Source organism: Anomaloglossus baeobatrachus, chromosome 5 (genome assembly GCF_048569485.1).
Source record: "Anomaloglossus baeobatrachus isolate aAnoBae1 chromosome 5, aAnoBae1.hap1, whole genome shotgun sequence".
In the NCBI taxonomy this organism is placed as follows: Eukaryota; Metazoa; Chordata; class Amphibia; order Anura; family Aromobatidae; genus Anomaloglossus; species Anomaloglossus baeobatrachus.
The window spans coordinates 561,067,515-561,088,708 of NC_134357.1; the positions used below are offsets into that span (position 1 = coordinate 561,067,515).

At 45.5% G+C, this 21,194-nt stretch overlaps 2 protein-coding genes across 2 annotated transcripts in view; both read right to left on the bottom strand.

Annotated features, from left to right (window-relative positions):
- LOC142312323 (uncharacterized) overlaps positions 1–852 on the bottom strand; it is a 33,608-nt gene extending 32,756 nt beyond the window's left edge. The window contains exons 1-3 of the mRNA XM_075351252.1: positions 749–852; positions 568–665; positions 281–371 (exon numbers count right to left, since the gene is read on the bottom strand). Coding sequence (XP_075207367.1) covers positions 281–371; positions 568–665; positions 749–833 — 274 coding nt within the window. The 5' untranslated portion in view covers positions 834–852. The remainder of the gene's footprint in view (positions 1–280; positions 372–567; positions 666–748) is intronic.
- Positions 853–908: 56 nt separating this feature from the next.
- LOC142313014 (uncharacterized) lies at positions 909–20,935 on the bottom strand. Its single transcript, XM_075352002.1, has 7 exons — positions 20,790–20,935; positions 20,481–20,660; positions 20,276–20,399; positions 20,095–20,192; positions 19,808–19,898; positions 1,258–1,346; positions 909–1,133 (listed from the first exon to the last, which is right to left on the bottom strand). Exons 1-7 carry the CDS (start codon positions 20,859–20,861, stop codon positions 909–911), a joined length of 879 nt encoding a protein of 292 aa, XP_075208117.1. The 5' UTR covers positions 20,862–20,935.
- Between the last annotated feature and the right edge of the window lie 259 nt (positions 20,936–21,194).

Here is a 21,194-nt window from a genome sequence, read left to right on the forward strand (position 1 = left end):
ACAATTGACATGTTGCTTCTTCAAGCAGAGTTTTTGACAAATTTTAAGCAACTAAAACGCTGCATTTGTAAAAGCATCGTGCGCAAAAGAAAGCCCTATTTTCCATAGACTTCGCCTGGAAATCAAAAGGCATGCAATTTTGCATTAAAACGCTGCAGCTCAGAACACTGCAGAAACGCGTGAAAAATGCAACGTGCGCACACAGCCTTAGTCCCACATTGTAGAAGCTGCTGAATGAGAATAATCTGTGACTTCTCTGCATTTAGTGGTCACTACTCACCTGGGCGGTTATCTGTAGGAATCTCCTCTTTACTCCGCTCATCACCCCTCACATATGTCTCTGTAGTATTAATATGGGGCAGATCTTCAGCCTGAAACAAATATTGTAAAAGTCACAGACAGATGGAGAAGTCCCATCTATGATCAGCTCTAATCCTGCCATCTCCACCGCTCTCATTACACAAGTATAACACATATAATACTGGAGGATAAAACAAGACTGAGCACAAGACCTTCACAGCCGTCTACACATCATAGGGAGATTTCATGCACCTTCTCTCCATCTACCTGATGATCCTGAGGAACATCGGGATCTTCTTGTTTACAGTCCTGTGGGAGAAGAGGACGGGGACATCTCTCTGGTGTTGTCCTCTTACTGGATAGACCTGGAGGAGACACATACAGGGACTGAATTCATTCCTTACATACAGATAATTATAGGCCGTGTGTATTTAGTCCTGTCTATTACCTGGTGATGTGAGGGGCTGGGGAACCTCCATCATGACGTCCTTGTACAGATCTTTGTGTCCTTCTAAATACTCCCACTCCTCCATGGAGAAATAGACGGTGACGTCCTGACACCTTATAGGAACCTGACACATACAATGATACCGTCACCCCCGATCCCTTCATAGCGTTACTGTATAATGTCCCAGCATTCCCAGCAGTGTCACCTCTCCAGTCAGCAGCTCAATCATCTTGTAGGTGAGTTCTAGGATCTTCTGGTCATTGATGTCCTCATGTATCGGGGGGTGAGGTGGAGGCCCCGTGATTGGGCTCAGGGGTCTTCCCCATCCCTCAGACACAGGGTCCTGACAGCGCTCACTAGAGGTCTTCTTCACTACTGTGTAATCCTGGTTATGGAGAGACACAGTAAGAAATCTCACTCCAGACATTTCCAGAGTCCTCACCTCTCCAGTCCATCTGTTATTCCCATAGATAAGAATGATGTAATGTGACGTCATCAGAATCTCTCACCTCTCCAGTAAGCCGGAAGAGGATCTCTAGGGTGAGGTGTAATATCCTCTCCGCCATCTTGTTTCTGTCCATATCCATCCATGATAGTTCTGAAAATTATATAGATTAATTTTCAGTATCTCATGTAATAATAATTGAAATGAGAAGCAAATGAGCTGATGTAAAAACATAAAGTACAAGAAAAAATCCTAACGTGATGACATCAGTATAAATCTGGTAGAGAACTTCATATGTCTAGAAATTAGAGTTTTTTAATCACCATGAAAAACTAATGTCTCACAAAAGAAAAGAGAAACAGAATGAAGGCGAGTGTGAATAATGACCAAACCTGATAGAGAAGAACGGGGAATCTCCACACACCTCCACCTGCAGAGCCGCACACTAGATATATGGTAACTGCTAAATCCCAGTGGCCAAAGGGACCTCTGCTGATGTCACGCCCATGTGACCAGAAGGGGCGGGACCTCCGCCGACATAGCTGATACCAGGAAGATACATTTTTCTTTAAAGTCCACGTTCGCATGGAGTTGGTTATAATAGAATCGGGGGTCTGGAGGTAAGAGCTCCAGATGGGGGGGTGAAGCCCCACCTTGCATCAGTATAGTGGATGGGAGGAAACATCACCATGCCAACCAACCAAGCCTGTCATGCCCAAGGTCCTTCTACCCACTGGGATTTAGCCACAACCCTAGATATATGGCTGCTCTGTGCTTCCAGGACCTGTGATGATCTCACATGGAGGGGAGCAGTCAGGGGTCACATGATCAGCTCCTCCATGTATGCAGGACTCTGCTGTGATGGTTGTCATGGTGCTGGATGAGGTGAAAGTTATGTGTGGGGTCAGGAGGGGTTTACAGTGTGGACAGGGCCGGCGTCAACACGCGGCACATACGGGCAAATTCCGGGGCCCCGGAGAGCCGGGGGGGCCCACTCGGCCTCGTCAGTTCTGCTGCCCCTTGGCCGGGGCCCACTCGCTGTCAGTTCTGCTGCCCCCAGGCCGAGTTCCGGGGACCGCAGTACACGGCAGTAATCTGCAGCGCCGTCCCTTTAAGGCACGCAGACCTCCTGGTTTGAACTTCATCTGTGGGCGGAGCTACCGCCCGGCGTCCTGCTCAGTCCCACAGATGAAGGAGCCAGGAGGCGCTTTGCCAGCCAGCGACCCCCACCACGGCGCTGTGTGACTGTGGGCCCCCTCTCCTCCGTGACCTGAGTGGTATGTGCCCTTCCCGCCCCCGGTTTATGGGCCCCTATGAGCTGTATGGGCTTCTCCCCCCCGCTGAGATGTATGGCCTGGCCCCGCCTAGCCGCGTGTGTGGGCCCCGCAGAGCCGCGTGTGTGGGCTCCGCAGAGCCGCGTGTGTGGGCCCCGCAGAGCCGCGTGTGTGGGCCCCGCAGAGCCGCGTGTGTGAGCCCCGCAGAGCCGCGAGTGTGAGCCCCGCAGAGCCGCGTGTGTGAGCCCCGCAGAGCCGCGTGTGTGAGCCCCGCAGAGCCGCGTGTGTGGGCCCCCCAGAGCCGCGTGTGTGAGCCCCCCAGAGCCGCGTGTGTGGGCCACCCAGAGCCACGTGTGTCTGTCTGTAGCAGAGCCAAGTGTGTCTGTAGCAGAGTGTGTCTGTCTGTAGCAGAGACGAGTGTGTCCGTCTGTAGCAGAGACGAGTGTGTCCGTCTGTAGCAGAGACGAGTGTGTCCGTCTGTAGCAGAGACGAGTGTGTCCGTCTGTAGCAGAGACGAGTGTGTCCGTCTGTAGCAGAGACGAGTGTGTCCGTCTGTAGCAGAGACGAGTGTGTCCGTCTGTAGCAGAGACGAGTGTGTCCGTCTGTAGCAGAGACGAGTGTGTCCGTCTGTAGCAGAGACGAGTGTGTCCGTCTGTAGCAGAGACGAGTGTGTCCGTCTGTAGCAGAGACGAGTGTGTCCGTCTGTAGCAGAGACGAGTGTGTCCGTCTGTAGCAGAGACGAGTGTGTCCGTCTGTAGCAGAGACGAGTGTGTCCGTCTGTAGCAGAGACGAGTGTGTCCGTCTGTAGCAGAGCCACGTGTGTCCGTCTGTAGCAGAGCCACGTGTGTCCGTCTGTAGCAGAGCCACGTGTCTGTCTGTAGCAGAGCCGAGTGTGTCTGTCTGTAGCAGAGCCGAGTGTGTCTGTCTGTCTGTATGAAGCAGGGCTTTGTGTGTCTGTCTGTATGCAGCAGAGCTGTGTCTGTCTGTATGCAGCAGAGCTGTGTGTGTCTGTATGTATGCCGCAGAGCTGTGTGTGTGTGAGTGTGTGTCTGTATGCAGCAGAGCTGTGTGTGTGTGTGTCTGTGTATATGCAGCAGAGCTGTGTGTGTGTCTGTCTGTATGCAGCAGAGCTGTGTGTGTCTGTATGTATTTAGCAGAGCTGTGTGTGTCTGTATGTATGCAGCAGAGGTGTGTGTGTGTGTCTGTATGCAGCAGAGCTGTGTGTGTCTGTATGTATGCCGCAGAGCTGTGTGTGTGTGAGTGTGTGTCTGTATGCAGCAGAGCTGTGTGTGTGTGTCTGTGTATATGCAGCAGAGCTGTGTGTGTCTGTCTGTATGCAGCAGAGCTGTGTGTGTCTGTATGTATTCAGCAGAGCTGTGTGTGTGTCTGTATGCAGCAGAGCTGTGTGTGTCTGTGAATGCAGCAGAGCAGTGTGTCTGTATGTATGCAGCAGAGCTGTGTGTGTCTGTATGTATGCAGCAGAGCTGTGTGTGTCTGTATGTATGCAATAGAGCTGTGTGTGTGTCTGTATGTATGCAGCAGAGCTGTGTGTGTCTGTGTGTATGCAGCAGAAGTGTGTGTGTGTCTGTGTGTATGCAGCAGAGCTGTGTGTGTGTCTGTGTGTATGCAGCAGAGCTGTGTGTGCCTGTATGCATGTATGATGTGTATCTATGTATGTATTTTTGTGAGTTTGTCTTTAAATATGTATATGTACGTATGTGTGTGTGTGAAGCGCAGCCGTATGTGCGAGATGTACATAGCAGTGCTGTGTGTGTACAGAGCTGACCCGTGTGTGGGAGATGTACAGAGCTGTGTCTGTACGGAGCGGACTCGTGTGTTTATGGAGCGACCCGTGTGTACACCTCACAGCCCCACCCTGACGTCTCTAATACGTCAGAGCTACGTGATATAACCTCGTCACTTCCACCAACACGTGATGTTCCGTGGCTGCAATGTGTATGTAAAGTCTGCTTGGCACTGACACACCCTGTGCACGCGGGCACAGAGAGGAACAGGATGGGAGAGAGAGTGGGTTGTGCAACCACCGATGCAACACCCTGCTCGCTCACAACCTGGACAGGCCGACAGACCATTTTTATTAGCTCCAGTGAAACAGGATTTTTCCGTTTCGGTAGTCTGCCACCAGTTCCTTGTTAGATATAAGCCTGGCCCGCTAGCAGGATAATGTTGGGCCAGAAACCAGCCCGTCCACACCAGACTGTCAGTGCACATTTACCTAGAAAGGAGCTGCTAATCACAAAAGGGGGTGGAAATGTAAAATTGAAATAAAACTAGCAAAATTAGCTACTGAAACAAAAATCGCCAAAGACATTAAACTAAACCCAAAATTTTTTATAAATATCAATGCCAAAGGGAAAAAAAATGTATTGTATCGACTGCATAAAAGATGATAGCAGGATTATTATAGAGGATATAGAAAAGGCTGAGATATTAAACAGGTACTTTTCGTCTGTGTTCACCAAGGAATTGACAGTTCCAGAAATCATTCAACAAGTCAAAAAATCAAAGCACCCCCCCCCCCAATATAACTAATGTAATACAAGAAGAAGTACGCCTACGTGTGAGTAAGTTAAACACTGACAAATCCCCCGGGCCAGATGGCACTCATCCACGAATATTGAGGGAATTGAGCTCAGTAATTGACAGACTGCTATATCTTATCTTGTAACAGGGTTGATTCCTCAGGATTGGAGAATGATTGACGTGGTACCGATATTTAAGAAAGGTAAGAGGGTGGATCCAGGCAACTACAGTCCGATAAGTCTGACATCAGTGGTGTGCAAGGTTTTTGAGGGCATTTTAAGGGATGACATGCAACGATATATTAGAGAGAATAATATAATAACTGACAGAGAACATGGATTCATGAAAGATAAATCATCTCTAACCAACATGTTGGATTTCTATGAGGAGGTAAGCGCAAATCTGTATATTGGTAATTCAGCAGATGTGATTTGGACTTTGCAAAGGCATTTGATACTGTACCACATAATAGCCTTATACTGAAGCTCCAGAAGCAAGGACTAGGGGAAACTATATGCAACTGGGTAAGGAATTGGCTAAAAGATAGGAAACAAAGAGTAGTCATAAATGGTATGTTTTCTGAATGGGCTATAGTCAGCAGTGGGGACCGCAGGGATCTGTGCTAGGACCGATTCTTTTTAATCTCTTTATTAATGACCTTGTGGATGGGATTGGTAGTAAAGTGTCAGTCTTTGCTGACGACACCAAACTATGTAGGATATTAAAAACTGACCGTGATAGTACAATATTACAAAATGATCTGAATAAGATATCGGAATGGGCAGATACTTGGCAAATGAGATTTAATGTTGATAAATGTAAAGTAATGCACCTAGGACAGAGTAATCCTATAGCTGCGTATAAATTAAATGGAAGTAAACTCAGGACTACAGAACAGGAGAAGGACTTGGGTATTCTGATTACAAATAAGCTGAGCAGCAGCACTCAATGTCAGGCAGCAGCTGCTAAAGCAAACAAGATTTTAGGGTGTATAAAAAGAGAGATTAGATCCCGTGATCCCAATGTGTTGTTACGCCTCTATACATCACTTGTAAGGCTACATCTGGAATATGGAATCCAATTTTGTGCTCCACATTTTAAAAAGGATATTAACCCCATCACGACCGCGGGCAGTAAAGTTACGTGCTATTTTTACGTGACTTAACGACCAGAGACGTAACTTTACTGCCTAAAATTCATTTGAATGCCGTAGCCATAGCAACGGCTTTCAAATAATGTCCCCTGTTTCTTACAGCAGGAGATGTTTGCTTGACCCCATGGGGGTGGCATCGCAACCCCCCATCGACGATCATTGTGATTGGCTGTTCAAATCTGAACCGCCAACCACATTGTTCGCACTGGTTTCGGCTAAAACAATGCCTGAACCAGTGCGATACCGTGAGATCCTGCTATGAGGAGCTGCAGCACATCATAGCTGGAGCTCAAACATGGTGCCCCCCAGCCCCTGCAGCACTGATTGGAGCAATCGTGCTATGACGCGCAATCGCTCCAATCAGCGTGCAGTGGGGCGGTCTGATCTGGAGGTGACCGCCCTTCCCAAGCTTATGGTGGTCTGGGAAGCCCTCCCCCAACATGTCTGCAGCGTGCACCGGCTGGTACTTGTACCACACCGCCGCTGCTGCCGCCACCGCCGCTCCTGCTCCACGTGAGTATTGTGCGCTCCCCCTGATGGTCCCTGCGCGCTCCCGTGATGGACCTGCCCCCTGCTGCGATCTGCCCCCTGCCGCGATCTGCTCCCTGACGCGATCTGCTCCCTGCCTCGATGTGCCCCCTGCCGCGATCTGCCTCCCGCCGTGATCTCTACTCTGCTCTCATTCTGCCTCTGCTTCTCCGGTCTCCCCCTCCCCCTCTCCATCTGGTCTCCCTCAGACATCCCCTACTCGCCTCCACCGGGTCGTCCGAGGTCTGCACTGGCCCGATCACATCTTCCTCCATCGCTGGGTCCTTCCTGGGTCTTCTGATGAGCTGTCCAACTGCTTGCCTCCTGCTTCTGTAAGAAGCTGTCCACCTTCTGCCTTGTATTCCTCCTGCAGTTCCTCTGGTCAGTGATCCTCCTGCAAATCTTCTGGGCACTGCGAGTATAATATTTTTATTTATTTTTTTTGTATCCCCTGTCCGTTTTTACACCTCATTCGTCCGTGCGTCCTGCCGAGCGCTGATCAGTGATGCAGATAACGTATCTGCATCCGTGGTCAATTTTTGGCGGGACTTTTTTTTTTGTCCGTAGCTTGCGTCGTTTTTTTGCATCTCATCTGAGTGTGTGTCCTGCAGCGGCCGAGCGCTGATCAAAGATGCACATAACGAATCGGCCAATTTTTGGCATGACTTTTTTTTTTCCGTATCCCCGACGCTTTTTGTATCTCATCCGACCGTGCGTCCTGCTGTGGCCGATCAGTGAAGCACGACATCTGTGCGCTTGAAAAGTCTAATGGCGCTACTTCTCTTCTGAGCCCTGCCATGTGCCCAAACAATTACTTTCCATCACATATAGGGTATCTGCGTACTCAGTTTTTCCTGATATCGTTTCACGGCTCAACGTTATAAACTTCTGTGAAGCCCCCAGAGATTCAAAGTGTTAACCAAACATCTAGAAAAATTATTTGAGGGCTATAGTTTCCAAAATGGGGCACATGTGGAGGAGCTCTATTGTTTAGGCACCTCATGGGTTCTCCAAACCCAACATGGCGTCCGCTAATGAGTCCAGCTAATTTTGCGCTCAAAAATTCGAATGGCGCGCCTTCCCTTCCGAGCGCTGCCGTGAGCCCAAACAATTGATTTTTACCACATATGGGGTATCAGTGTACTCAGGAGAAATTGCATAATAAATTGTATGGTGCATTTTCTCTTTTCTCCCTTGTAAAAATGGAAAATTTGATGGCTAAAGTAACATTTTTGTGTTAAAAAGTAAAGTTTTCATTTTTTTCCTTCCACATTGCTTTGGTTCCTGTGAAACACCCGATGGGTTAAAAAACTTCTTGGATGTGGTTTTGAGCAGTGTGAGGGGTGCAGATTTTAGAATGGGGTCACTGTTGGGTATTTTCTGTCACCTCGGCCTCTCAAAGTCACCTCAAATGTGATGTGGTCCCTAAAAAATGATTTTATAAATTTTGTTGGAAAAATGAGAAATTGTTGATGAACTTTGACCCTTTCTAACATCCTAACAAAAAAAAATTTGTTTCGAAAATTGTGCTGATGTAAAGTAGACACATGGGAAATGTTATTTAGTAACTATTTAGTGTGACATATCTCTCAGATTTATAAGCAAAAAATTTCAAAGTTTGAAAATTGCGAAATTTTCGTAAAATTTTCACAAATAAACGCACAAAATATTGGCCTAAATTTACCACTGACATGAAGTACAATATGTCCTGAAAAAACAATGTCAGAATCTCTAGGATCCGTTAAAGCGTTTCAGAGTTATAACCTGTTAAAGTGACACTGGTCAGAATTGCAAAAAATGGCCTGGTCATTAGGGTGTTTTAGTGGCCGGTGGTGAAGGGGTTAAGAAGATAGAGTCAGTTCAAAAAGGGCAACTAGATTATTGCAAGGAATGGAGGCCTCCCATATGATGAGGGGTTGAAAAAGTTGGATTTGTTTAGCTTAGAAAAAAAAAGACATCTCAGAGGAGATCTCATTTATATGTATAAATGCATGTGTGATCAATATAAAGGACTGGCACATGACTTATTCCTTCCAAAAGCAACACTAAGGACCAGGGGGCATACACTGCGAGTGGAAGAAAGGCGATTAGGGCAGCTATATAGGAAAGGGTTCTCTACAGTTAGTCATTATGGAATGCCGACCACAAGAGGTAGTAATGGCAGATACTATAACAACTTTTAAAGAATGGCTGGATGATTTCCTCAGTACACACAACATTGTCAGTTAGAAATAATTTAATGACAAAATATATAATTGGTGGATGAAGGTTGAACAAGATGGACGAAGGTCTTTTTTCAATCTGTGTAACTGAGTCGGACTTGAGCTCATATGCTGCTGAGACCCACTAATGATAAATATGAGAGGCTTAAGCTAACATTGCAGGTAAATTGTGCTGCAGGTAAGATTGAGATAACAGACACTGGGCTGAAGTCTCTATTTTAATCCTTGCAGCATACGGTTTTCATTGTGCACTGCAGACACCTGCTAACTAAGTCCCTTTAAAACCTGCTCTGAGTACAATGCCATCTTTCATAAAAGACACAGGTGATTCCTTACTAACCCTGCAGGATTTTGAGTGGCAAGAGGTATTTTCTGTAGCATCAATTCATGCAGAGAGCCTTTACAGCGCCGCTTCGTCAGGTCCTGATACAGGACCCAACAAAACGTTGTTTTCTTTTTGTTGGAATGGTCATCTATACGACATCTAATCCCTTCTTAAAATATATCAAACTTTTCCTCCGTTATATACTATATATGATATCTGTACTGTCTGGTCAGGTTCAGCAGTTGAATTCAATGATTTTGTACACTATTAGAACAAAATCAACAAAATGAATATGAATTTTACATCTATTTTTGGGGACACGAACTGAATTTGATGGATATAAATATAGAAACTAAGAACAATGACACCCAGACAACATTTAGAAAAAAACCTGCAAAAAACGCATTATTACATTATAAAAGTGCACATCCAGAATTTCCCAAAAAAGCGCTACCATATAGCCAATTATTACGCCTAAAAAAGATCATCTGTACATATAGAAGTTTCGAAAGACAGGCGCAACAATTGAAAAAGAAATTTAAATGCAGGTATCTCAAATGTTTATTAAATGAAGCACATGATCAAACTACCATATTGTTCGGATTATATGACACATTTTTCCTCCCAAACATTTGGGAGGAAAATGAGGGAGTCATCTTAGAAGTCGAATGTAGCTTACCGGGGTACGGTGGAGAGGGGTTACAGGAGGCTGCGTTGGGCTGTGCTTGCTGCAGGGGGTGAGGCAAGGGCCATCCTAAAAATGTCGGTGGTGCGCCCTTCATATCATAGACTCATAGAATGGTAGAGTTGGAAGGGACCTCAAGGGCCATTGGGTCCAACCCCCTGCGAGTGCAGGCATTCTTAAATCATCCCAGCTATATGTTTATCCAGTTTCCGCTTGAAGATTTCCATTGATGGAGAGCTTACCACCTCCCGTGGTCACCTGTTCCACTCTCTGACTGTCCTCACTAACTCTCGTGGCTGCCTGTTCCACTCTCTGAATGCCCTCACTACCTCCAGTTTTAGCCTGTTCCACTCCCTGACTGCCCCCACTGTCAGAAAGTTTTTCCTAATGTCAAATCTGAATCTCCTTCCTTTTAGTTTCATCCCATTGCTTCTTGGACTTCCTTGTGCTGAGAATACGGTAGTTCCCTCTGCACTGTGACTTCCTTTCAGATATTTGTAGACCGCTATTAAGTCTCCTCTGAGCCAACTTTTTTGCAAACTAACATTCCTAGATCTTTTAGCCAAACTTCATAGGACATGGGTTTGCAGACCTTCTATCATCTTGGCTTCTCTTTTCTGGACTTGCTCCAATATATCGATGTCTTTCTTGAATTGGGATGCCCAGAACTGTACACAGTATTCCAGGTGGGGTCTGACCAGGGCAGAGTATAGGGGAATAATTACCTCTCTTGATCTAGATTCAATGCTTATCTTGATACATTCCAGAATTTTGTTGGCCTTTTTAGCTGCATCTCCACATTGTTGGCTCATGTTGAATCTAGGATCCAATACTCTGCCCCAGTCCTTTTCCCCTGTGCTATCACCTAGTTCTATTCCTCCGATAGTATATATGTTTTTTACATTTCTCTTACCCAGATGTAGGAATTTGCATTTGTCCCTGGTAAACACCATCCTGTTCTCCTCAGCCCATTGTTCGAGTGTGTCTAGATCCTTTTGAATACAATTTCTTTCCTATAGTGTAGTGTACTGCTCCTATCTTAGTATCATCTGCGAATTTTAGGAGTTTCCCAGTAATTTCATTTTCCAGATCATTTATAAAGATGTTAAACTGCACAGGGCCCAGGACAGAGCCTTGCGGCCCACGCTTTTGACTTTCCTCCAGGTTGATGTGTATCCATTTAGTATTACTCATTGCACCCGATGATTAAGCCAGTTGTGAATCCATCTGATTTTTTATCGATTACATACTTGATTATTTCTTCAATGAGGATATCATGTGATACTTTATCAAATGCCTTACTGAAGTCAAGGTATACTAAATCCACAGCATTCCCCTAGTCCAACCATTCAGTGACTGTTATAGAAGGAAATCAGGTTGGTCTGACAAGATTTATTAGTCATAAAGCTGTGCGGCTCTGGGTAATTAATGCCTTCCCATCCAGGTACCTGAGTAAATGTTGTTTGACAAGTTGCTCAAAGAATTTTCCTGTTATAGAGGTCAGGCTTACTGGCCTGTAATTTCCTGGATCCTCCTTTTTCCCCCTTTTTGTAGATAGGAACGACATTTTCCCTTTTCCAATCTAGAGGGATCACTCCAGTTTCCTGTGACATATTGACAATTATGGCAGTGGTACTATTACTTCCTTAGGTATCTCAAGACTCTAGGGCGTAATTATCCATTATCTGGACCTGGGGACTTGGTTTCCTTTAACTTGGCTAAGTGTTCTAATATCAATTCTTTGCTTATTGTCAACTTGGACTCCTCCTGACCATCATTTCTATCATGATTATCATTGATGCTTGCATTAGTTTTTTGGGAGACAACAGATACGAAATACAAATTTAGTAGTTCCACCTGCTGTTCCACCTTGTTGACTGTTTCACCTTTTTGATTCTGCAGGACTGCAATGGTCTCCTTCACTTTTCTTTTGCTTTTGACATACCCCCAAATCCTCTTACTTTACTCTTGGCCTCTTTTGCAAGTATAATGGAGCCAGGACTCGGCGCATGCGCAGATTGAACTCTTGCCTCAAGAACTAATCCGTGCACACTCCACCTACCAGTCCATTGATCTCCCAGCGGAGAATTTACGGAAAATGGTGCCCGGAAGTGGTGCGTGCGCAGATGAGATCTCGTCATTGAGCAAATAGCTCAATCTGCGCACGCACCGACTCTGGGTGTCATTTCTTTGAAGCCCGCACCGCCAACAGTTTCTGGATACACTTGCCTCACAGCTCCCACAGCAAGCATCCGGGACACCAGCGGCACCGCCTGCAGCATCACCCTACTCCAACACCACCCCAGCCTCCTGAGACCTCAATCCATCACTGCTACGTCCACCCCCCGGTAAGACATAAGATACCACCAGATTATAAGACAGACCCCATATTTTTTTCTCTAAATTTGGGGTGCATCTTATAATCATCCATTGCGTCTTATAAAATCAAAAATACGGTAATCTATTAAGTCAGAAAGACATTTTGGCTAAAACTAAAGAACGACAGATATGTGCTCCATGTTTGTACGTTTTAGAGAGCATACACGTTCAGTGACTACAGGTAAGGGCAGATTCACACCTGCATATCTCTTCTGATGTGAGAGCATCAGATGCGATATGCTAATGACCTTCGGCTCCTGATCTGCTACGTGTGTGAGCCGAGTTTCACGCGAATGTGGTCTGTTTCTGAGATCAAATGACAGCTCCAGTGGAGAGGGAGGGATTAATCTCCTCCTTTGTCAGTCTGTGCGTATATCGCACTGCACTTGGATAACATCCAAGTGCAGTCCGATGTTTCTCTCGCACCCATAGATTTGTATGGGTATGAGTAACACGGCTCTCGCAGACAATCGCAGTATGCTGAGATTTTTTCCTCAGTCTGTTAGGGCTGAGGAAAAACTCACATATCTGAGCTGCAGCATTGTCTTAAATAGGGCTGAGTGCAATGTGAGATTCTCACATTGCACTTGTGCGAGTGACTCTGCCCTTAAAGTTCAACTAGATTAATAAATCTCAGGTGACCCAAAAATGTTTTGGTTTGCTGGTCTTGAAGTATTGAAACCTCTCTCGAGATGTGGAGATGGCCACAAAGCACTTTTACAAAAAGAGGCATTCTGGATAATAAATTCAAATGCATAAGGCCCCTTAGGGTTAAATGATAGATCATTTCTGGCCATTTTTATTCAGGCCGCAGAAAAAGGAAAAAAACTATCATGGCTATTTACATATGTAAATTAATTGCCTCCGATAGAAGACTTGTTTGTTCATTTATTTTAATGGTTGTCAGTATTTGTATCACATTGAAGTCATGTGAAGTGCTCACCTTTGTCAGGTATTGAATTGTATTGAGCACGTCAGCCTAGAGGTGGACCCGTAGAAGCACCGATCGGCACAAAGTTATCGTCCTCCTGCTCAGTGCTCCTGCTTGCACCATCTGTGGCTGCTGTTTTCACACGCCTAGATCAATAAGAGAAGAAAACTTTTACGATTGAAGTGTGCCGCTGTTGTATTGTGTTCCTGGATTACTGCTTTACCCATTCCTGAGTTTGACAAGCAGAGCACCTCCAGTTGCATCCAGAAAGTCCTGCGGAGCAGTCAGGATTGCGGTGAGTGAGACCCTTGGCTGCCGGGTGGTGCTGCAGATGTGCTACTTTCTTGTTAGACTTCATCTTCCATAGCTATTCCTGAACCTATGCAAGTAGACCAAATGAAGTTGGCTAAAACATCGCCAGGAGGTCCATCGCCTCGAAGAAAAGTGCTTCTACTGTGGCAGTCCTGAACATCTAATCCACTCCTGTTCAAAGAAATCGAGAAACTCCCAAGCCTAGGGTCTGATGGAGAGGCTACCCTGGGCAAGAGAATCTGTTCTCCGCCTGTGTCAGTGGCCATTTCCTGTGGTAACACCCGGCTCACCTATCTGAGTTTTATCTGGATTCTGAATCCGCAGGAAACGTTATGCAACAGGCGGGGTTGAACGGGTATCAGATTCCTGTTAAATGTCTCCAAAGTCCCTTGGTGTGGTCATCTGTTGACGTGAAAGCTTTGTCTGAGAAAGATCAATTCATTACTGAGCTGGTGGAACTTCAGGTGCATTCAATGTTGCATTTGGAAAAGATCACCTATGTGCTACCCTTCCTGTCCCATTCTTTCCTTCTGCGTCTGCCATGGCACGAGACAATCTTGGATTGGAGGTCCGAAGAAGTGCTTCATGGGGTCCAGTCTTGCCACAAAAAATGTCTTGTTCCCACCGTCCTCCTCGACCACCGGCTACTCCGTCAAACTACTGAGCTTGCCACCTGCTTATTGGTCTTACACGGATGTCTTTGATAAGAAGGAAGCATAGACTCTACCTCCTGAAGACCATATGATTGTCTTATATATCTACTTCCCAGTTCCACTCCTCTTCTCCTCAAGGTCATATCTACCTTCTGTCCCAGGCAGAAACCCAAACCATATCTGAGTACATCAAAGAAAATATAGTGGGGGATTTATCCAGAAATCTTCCACCCCAGCTGCAGCTGGTTTCTTCTTTGTAAAGAAATAGGATGGCTTTCTCTGGCCCTGTATTGACTAGAGGGATGTCAATGAAATCATGATCTAGAATAAATATCAGCTGTCCCTAATACCAGAATTGTTTGATAATCTCAGAGGCTCCATAAGTTTGACTAAACTCGATCTTCAAGAAGCGTATAACCTGATCCGCTTACGCCAGGGGGACAAATGGAAGACCGCTTTTAACACCAGGAACGGTCATTGTGAGTATTTATTAATGCCATTTTGGCTCAGCAATATCCCTGAGGTCTTCCAAGAATTTGTAAATTACATTTTTTGTGATCTTATCTACTCGTGTGGTAGTATGCCTTGATGACATCTTGGTGTTCTCCCCTGATCTGTCCACACACAGGAGGAAAGTCAACCAGGTCCTGCAGAGGCATAGGGCGGCTTTGCACGTTGCGACATCGCACGTGCGATGTCGGTGGGATCAAATCGAAAGTGACGCACATCCGGTGTCACTTTCGACATCGTAGTGTGTAAATGCTAGATGATACGATGAACGAGCGCAAAAGCGTCGTTATCGTATCATCGGTGCATTCTCCGACTTTTCCATAATTATGCTGCAGCGACAGGTACGATGCTGTTCCTCGTTCCTGCGGCAGCACACATCGCTGTGTGTTACGCCGCAGGAGCGAGGAACTTCACCTTACCTGCCGCCGGCGGCTATACGGAAGGAAGGAGGTGGGCGGGATGTTTACATCCTGCTCCTCTCCGCCCCTCCGCCGCTATTGGCCGCCTGCCGTGTGACGTCGCTATGATGCCGCACGACCCGCCCCCTTAGGAAGGAGGCGGGTCGCCGGCCAGAGCGACGGTCGCAGGGCAGGTGAGTGCATGTGAAGCTGGCGTAGCGATAATTTTCGCTACGCCAGCTATCATTGATATAAAACAGGAGGTATAGACAATCATCTCTGTGAATATTATGCTCAGTTCTTTGCATGATCTTAAGTGTGGCAATATTTTTCTCACCTGATCCCAGGGGGAACGTGTTTGCACCTGTGCTATTCTGCACATTTTAATTGGTTTTATGATATTTCTGTGTTGTGTGTGCTTTTGGACCTAATAAAATTGTATTTAGATTAGTATATGGACCAGTCATTGGTTATTTATATAATTGGGTTGCGCGCCTTTTATGCATGAGCTTTTTCTGCTAGAGGTTAACAGGAAGCTAGCTCTATAGTGGGGTCACTCGTCTAAGTTGGCTGCTCATGCTGGGCTTCCATCAGGTCAGTTACTACCACTTCCTGTGCTGCCCGCTCCCTGGCAGCATATTGTAATGGACTTCATCACAGACCTTCTGGTATACTCCGGTTACTCCATCATCTGGGTGGTGGTAGATGAATTTTCTAAAATGGCCCACTTTACTCCCTTGTCTGGTCTTCCATCTGCTCTAGTACTCGTTGAGAAGTTCACTCAGCATATTTGCCGCCTGCGTGGTCTACCGCTCTACAGCATATCACCCAGAGGCATCCAGTTTACTTCTCGGTTCTGGAGGGCTACCTGCAAGTTGCTGAATGTCTCCTGGGACTACTGCCTACCAACCTTAATTCAACGGTCAAGTGGAGTGTGTCAACAAAGTCCTTACCTACTTCCTGCGCCACTTTGTCACTTCTCACCACAGGGACTGGTCAAGCTTTTGCCTTGGCCAAAGTTGTCGTACAACAACCATTTGAGCAACGCATCGGCCCGTTTTTCATTGTGTATGGTCATCAACCCAACATCCCTTTCCCTGTGGGCATTACTTTGGGGATCCCTGTGGTTACCAACTTCGCTAAAAGTTTCTCCAAAATCTGGGAAAACACCAGAGGCACACTGATGAAATTGCCCAAAAGCATGAAGAGGCATGCAGATATGAGATGTCTGGACCCACCTATGGCTCTAATCAAGATACATCCATCTCAAAGTGCCTTCCTACAAGTTGGATCCCTGCTACATTGGACCTTTAAAGGTTCTTAAACAAATGAATGTTGTCTCTTACAAGTTGAAGCTTCTGACCTCATAACGTATACCTAATTCCTTGTCACAAGTGTGTCACAGCCTGATATGATTTCGAGAGGGGATCAGAAGTTCACAGCGTATTATTGATTGCAGATCCCCTTTAGTGCCTGTTCATGGTTTACCTTGCGGTGGAGTGTATTTAATGCCATCCGATACTGAAGGGGTTAAGGTGCATTTCCATTCTACACGTATTTAAAAGGTAGTTGTAATCTCAGCTGCAGCCACTCCATTCTGCTATAAATATCTGCTTCTCACTCCTCCCTATGCTGGCTATAGCTCATTCCTATGCTGTCCATCTTGAAGGAGCTTGACTCTGCAGAGATGTGGAGTTGTTACTGTTGCAGCTGCGAAGTTCCTGCTGAAGAAACCTTGGAGAGCTTTTTGTTGTCTTTTCCCACCTGTTTGCCTTACCTACCCAAGGTTGTCTTATTGCAGTGGCAAGATTAGCGTCTCAATGGTCTTCAATACTCAGTGGGAGTTCTGTGGAGCTACTGAAGGGAAGAGTGGTCAAAGATCGCCAATTGTAGATCTGCCGTGAGATGGGCTCTGGCTCAAAAAACACTGAATGCTGTCATACATTCAAAGGTTATTTCAAGACAGTATTAGTTTATGGTTTTGCAAACTTATGCAACCACATTATTTTAGCTTTTTATTTTTCCATTCAAACAGATTTCAGTTTGTTTCTCCAAGTATTTCTAGATATTATAGATGACATTACAGGTGGAAAAAGTTCTGAAATTACTCATCTTGGTAGGATTTCTTACATGATAAAAACCTGGTATTTTATCAATGTCAATGGCTGCTCACTTTCCCAGTCCCACGTACTCGCTGCCTGTAAGTAACTCTAGACTTTGATCTCTCTTTCAAGCCACACATCCAAGCCCTCTCCACCTCCTGCCACCTCCAACTCAAAAATATTTCTCGGATCCGTACATTCCTTTCCGAAGAAGCTGCAAAAACCATAGTACATGCCCATATTATCTCCCGCCTGGATTATTGCAACCTCCAACCTCCTGCTCTGTGGCCTCCCTTCTAGCAGTCTAGCACCCCTACAATCTATTCTAAACTATGCAGCCCGACTAATCCACCTGTCCCTCCACTACTGTTTGACCTCTCCTCTCTGCCAATCCCTTCACTGGCTTCCCATTGCCCAACGACTCCAGTTCAAAACCCTAACCATCACCTACAAAGCCATCCTCAACCTGTCTCCTCCTTATATCTGTGACCTAGTCTCCCGGTACTTACCTGCACATAACCATTGATCCTCACAGCATCTCCTTCTCTACTCCCCTCTCATCTCCTCTTCCCACCATCGCATCCAAGATTTCTCCCATGCCTCCCCCATACTCTGGAATGCTCTGCCACAACATATCATACTCTCGCCTACCCTGACAAGCTTCAAAAGGACCCTGAAGACCCACCTTTTCCGACAAGCCTACAACCTGCGGTAACCATCAGTCTGATATAGCGCCACACAACCAGCTCTACCCTCACCTACTGTATCCTCCCTTGTAGACTGTGAGCCCTCGCGGGGAGGGACCTCTCTCCTCCTGTACCTGTCCGTCCCTTGTATTGTTTATGATTATTGTACTTTGTCCCTATAATGTATAACCATTTCACATGTAAAGCGCCATGGAATAAATGGCGCTATAATAATAAATAATAATGATTATGGCTTACAGCCAATGAAAACCCAAAAGTCATTATCTCAGAAAATTAGAATATTTTATAACACCAACTGAAAAAATTATTTTAAACTCATGAAATGTTGGCGCCTACTGAAAAGCATGTACAGTAAATGCCTCAATACTTGGTTGGGGCTCCTTTTGCATGAATTACTGCATCAATGCAGCGTGGCATGGAGGTGATCAGCCTGTGGCACTGTTCAGGTGTTATGGAAGCCCAGGTTGCTTTGATTGCAGCCTTCAGCTTGTTTGCATTGTTGGGTCTGGTGTCCCTCATCTTTTTTTTAACAAAACCCCATAGATTCTCTATGGGGTTTAAGTCAGGCCAGTTTGCTGGCCAATCAAGCACAGTAATACTGTGGTTAGTAAACCAGTTATTGGTACTTTTGGCAGTGTGGACAGGTGCCAAGTCCTGCTGAAAATGACATTTACATCTCCGAAAAGCTTGTTGGTCTGAGATAAGCATGAAATGCTCTAAAATTTCCTGGTAGACGATTGTGCTGACTTTAGTCTTGATAAGACACAGTGGAGCTACACCAGCAGATGACATGGCTCCTCAAACCATCACTGATTCTGGAAACTTCACACTAACCCTTAAACAGCTCCACTCTTCCTCCAGACTCTGGGACTTTGATTTCCAAATGAAATGCAAAATTTACTTTCATCTGAAAACAACACCTTGGACCACGCAGCAACAGTCCAGTTCTTTTTCTCCTTGAACCAGGTAAAACGCTTCTGGCGTTATCTATTGGTCATGAGTTGCTTTTGACACAAGAAATGCGACAGTTGTAGCCCATGTCCTAGATACGTCTGTGTGTGGTGGCTCTTGTGTATCGCCACCAAATTTTTGAATGGCCTTTTCTTAACAATCCTTTCAAGGCTGTGGTTATCCTGGTTGCTTGTGCACCTTTTTCTACCACACTTTTTCCTTCCACTTAACTTTCCATTATTATGCTTGGATACAAAACTCTGAACAGCCATCTTCTTTAGCAATGACCTTTTGTTGCTTACTCTCCTTCTGGAGTGTGTCAATGACTGCCTTCTGGATATCTGTCAAGTCTCCAGTCTTCCCCATGAATGATTAGACTACTGAACCAGACTAAGGGACCATTTTAAATGCTTAGGAGGCCTTTGCAGATGTTTTGTGGTAATTATTCTAATTTCATGAGATAATGACTTTTGGGGTTTCATTGGTTGTAAACCATAATCATCAACATTAACAGAAATAAACGTGAAATAGATCCCTCTGTGTGTAATGACTCTATAGAATATATTATGACTCAATGTATGTGTGTTTTTGTACTGAATTACTGGAATAAATTAAGTTTTAGATGATATTCTAATTTATTGAGATGCACCTGTCCATCTATTTTTATGAAATATGTGTTCATTTTGCAATAGTTTGCACTTTTTTCATGTTAATTCCATATCAGGATATGGAAACTCAAAAGGCATCATTTTATATGGGACGTGTTCATTCCACTATAAACTGCACATTCCCCGTGTCTAGGATATACGGGAAACCTCTTACACCTTATTTTTAGGATAATAAGTTTTGTTCCTTCTTCTTAGAAGACCCCGATAAAGCAGGCACAGCCGGTGACTGAGAAGAATCTGTGACTTCTCTGCATTTAGTGGTCACTACTCACCTGGGCGGTTATCTGTAGGAATCTCCTCTTTACTCCGCTCATCACCCCTCACATATGTCTCTGTAGTATTAATATGGGTCAGATCTTCCCCCTGAAACAAATATTGTAAAAGTCACAGACCGATGGAGAAGTCACATCTATGATCAGCTCTAATCCTGCCATCTCCACCGCTCTCATTACACAAGTATAACACATATAATACTGGAGGATAAAACAAGACTGAGCACAAGACCTTCACAGCGTCTACACATCATAGGGGGATTTCATGGCACCTTCTCTCCATCTACCTGATGATCCTGAGGAACATCGGGATCTTCTTGTTTACAGTCCTGTGGGAGAAGAGGACGAGGACATCTCTCTGGTGTTGTCCTCTTACTGGATAGACCTGGAGGAGACACATACAGGGACTGAATTCATTCCTTACATACAGATAATTATAGGCCGTGTGTATTTAGTCCTGTCTATTACCTGGTGATGTGAAGGGCTGGGGATCGTCCATCATGACGTCCTTGTACAGATCTTTGTTTCCTTCTAAATACTCCCACTCCTCCATGGAGAAATAGACGGTGACGTCCTGACACCTTATAGGAACCTGACACATACAATGATACCGTCACCCCCGATCCCTTCATAGCGTTACTGTATAATGTCCCAGCATTCCCAGCAGTGTCACCTCTCCAGTCAGCAGCTCAATCATCTTGTAGGTGAGTTCTAGGATCTTCTGGTCATTGATGTCCTCATGTATCGGGGGGTGAGGTGGAGGCCCCGTGATTGGGCTCAGGGGTCTTCCCCATCCCTCAGACACAGGGGCCTGACAGCGCTCACTAGAGGTCTTCTTCACTACTGTGTAATCCTGGTTATGGAGAGACACAGTAAGAAATCTCACTCCAGACATTTCCAGAGTTCTTACCTCTGCAGTTCTGTCCATCTGTTATTCCCATAGATAAGAATGATGTAATGTGACGTCATCAGAATCTCTCACCTCTCCAGTAAGCCGGAAGAGGATCTCTAGGGTGAGGTGTAATATCCTCTCCGCCATCTTGTCCCAGTCCATATCTATCCTTCACGGGGCAATCAGGAGAATTCTCTTCTATAGAAGATCTCCACTGCGAGGATCCAATATTGTAGGGACCTGAATGGGGAGAATATGATTATGTAACATCATAAAGAATCCGCTGTAATAACGCAATTACTGGAGATAATAAGGGGAAACATATGAGGAGACAGAACATGTAGATTGTGTGTGGAGGGAAATATAAGGTTAATATCCAGTCAGGACGAATCCTCAGTGATTGAGGTCACAGTGATGTCACCATCACAAAAGTTACAGCCAATCAAGGGCAACAGAGATCACGTGTTGTCATACATAGTGACATCACCGCTGTGA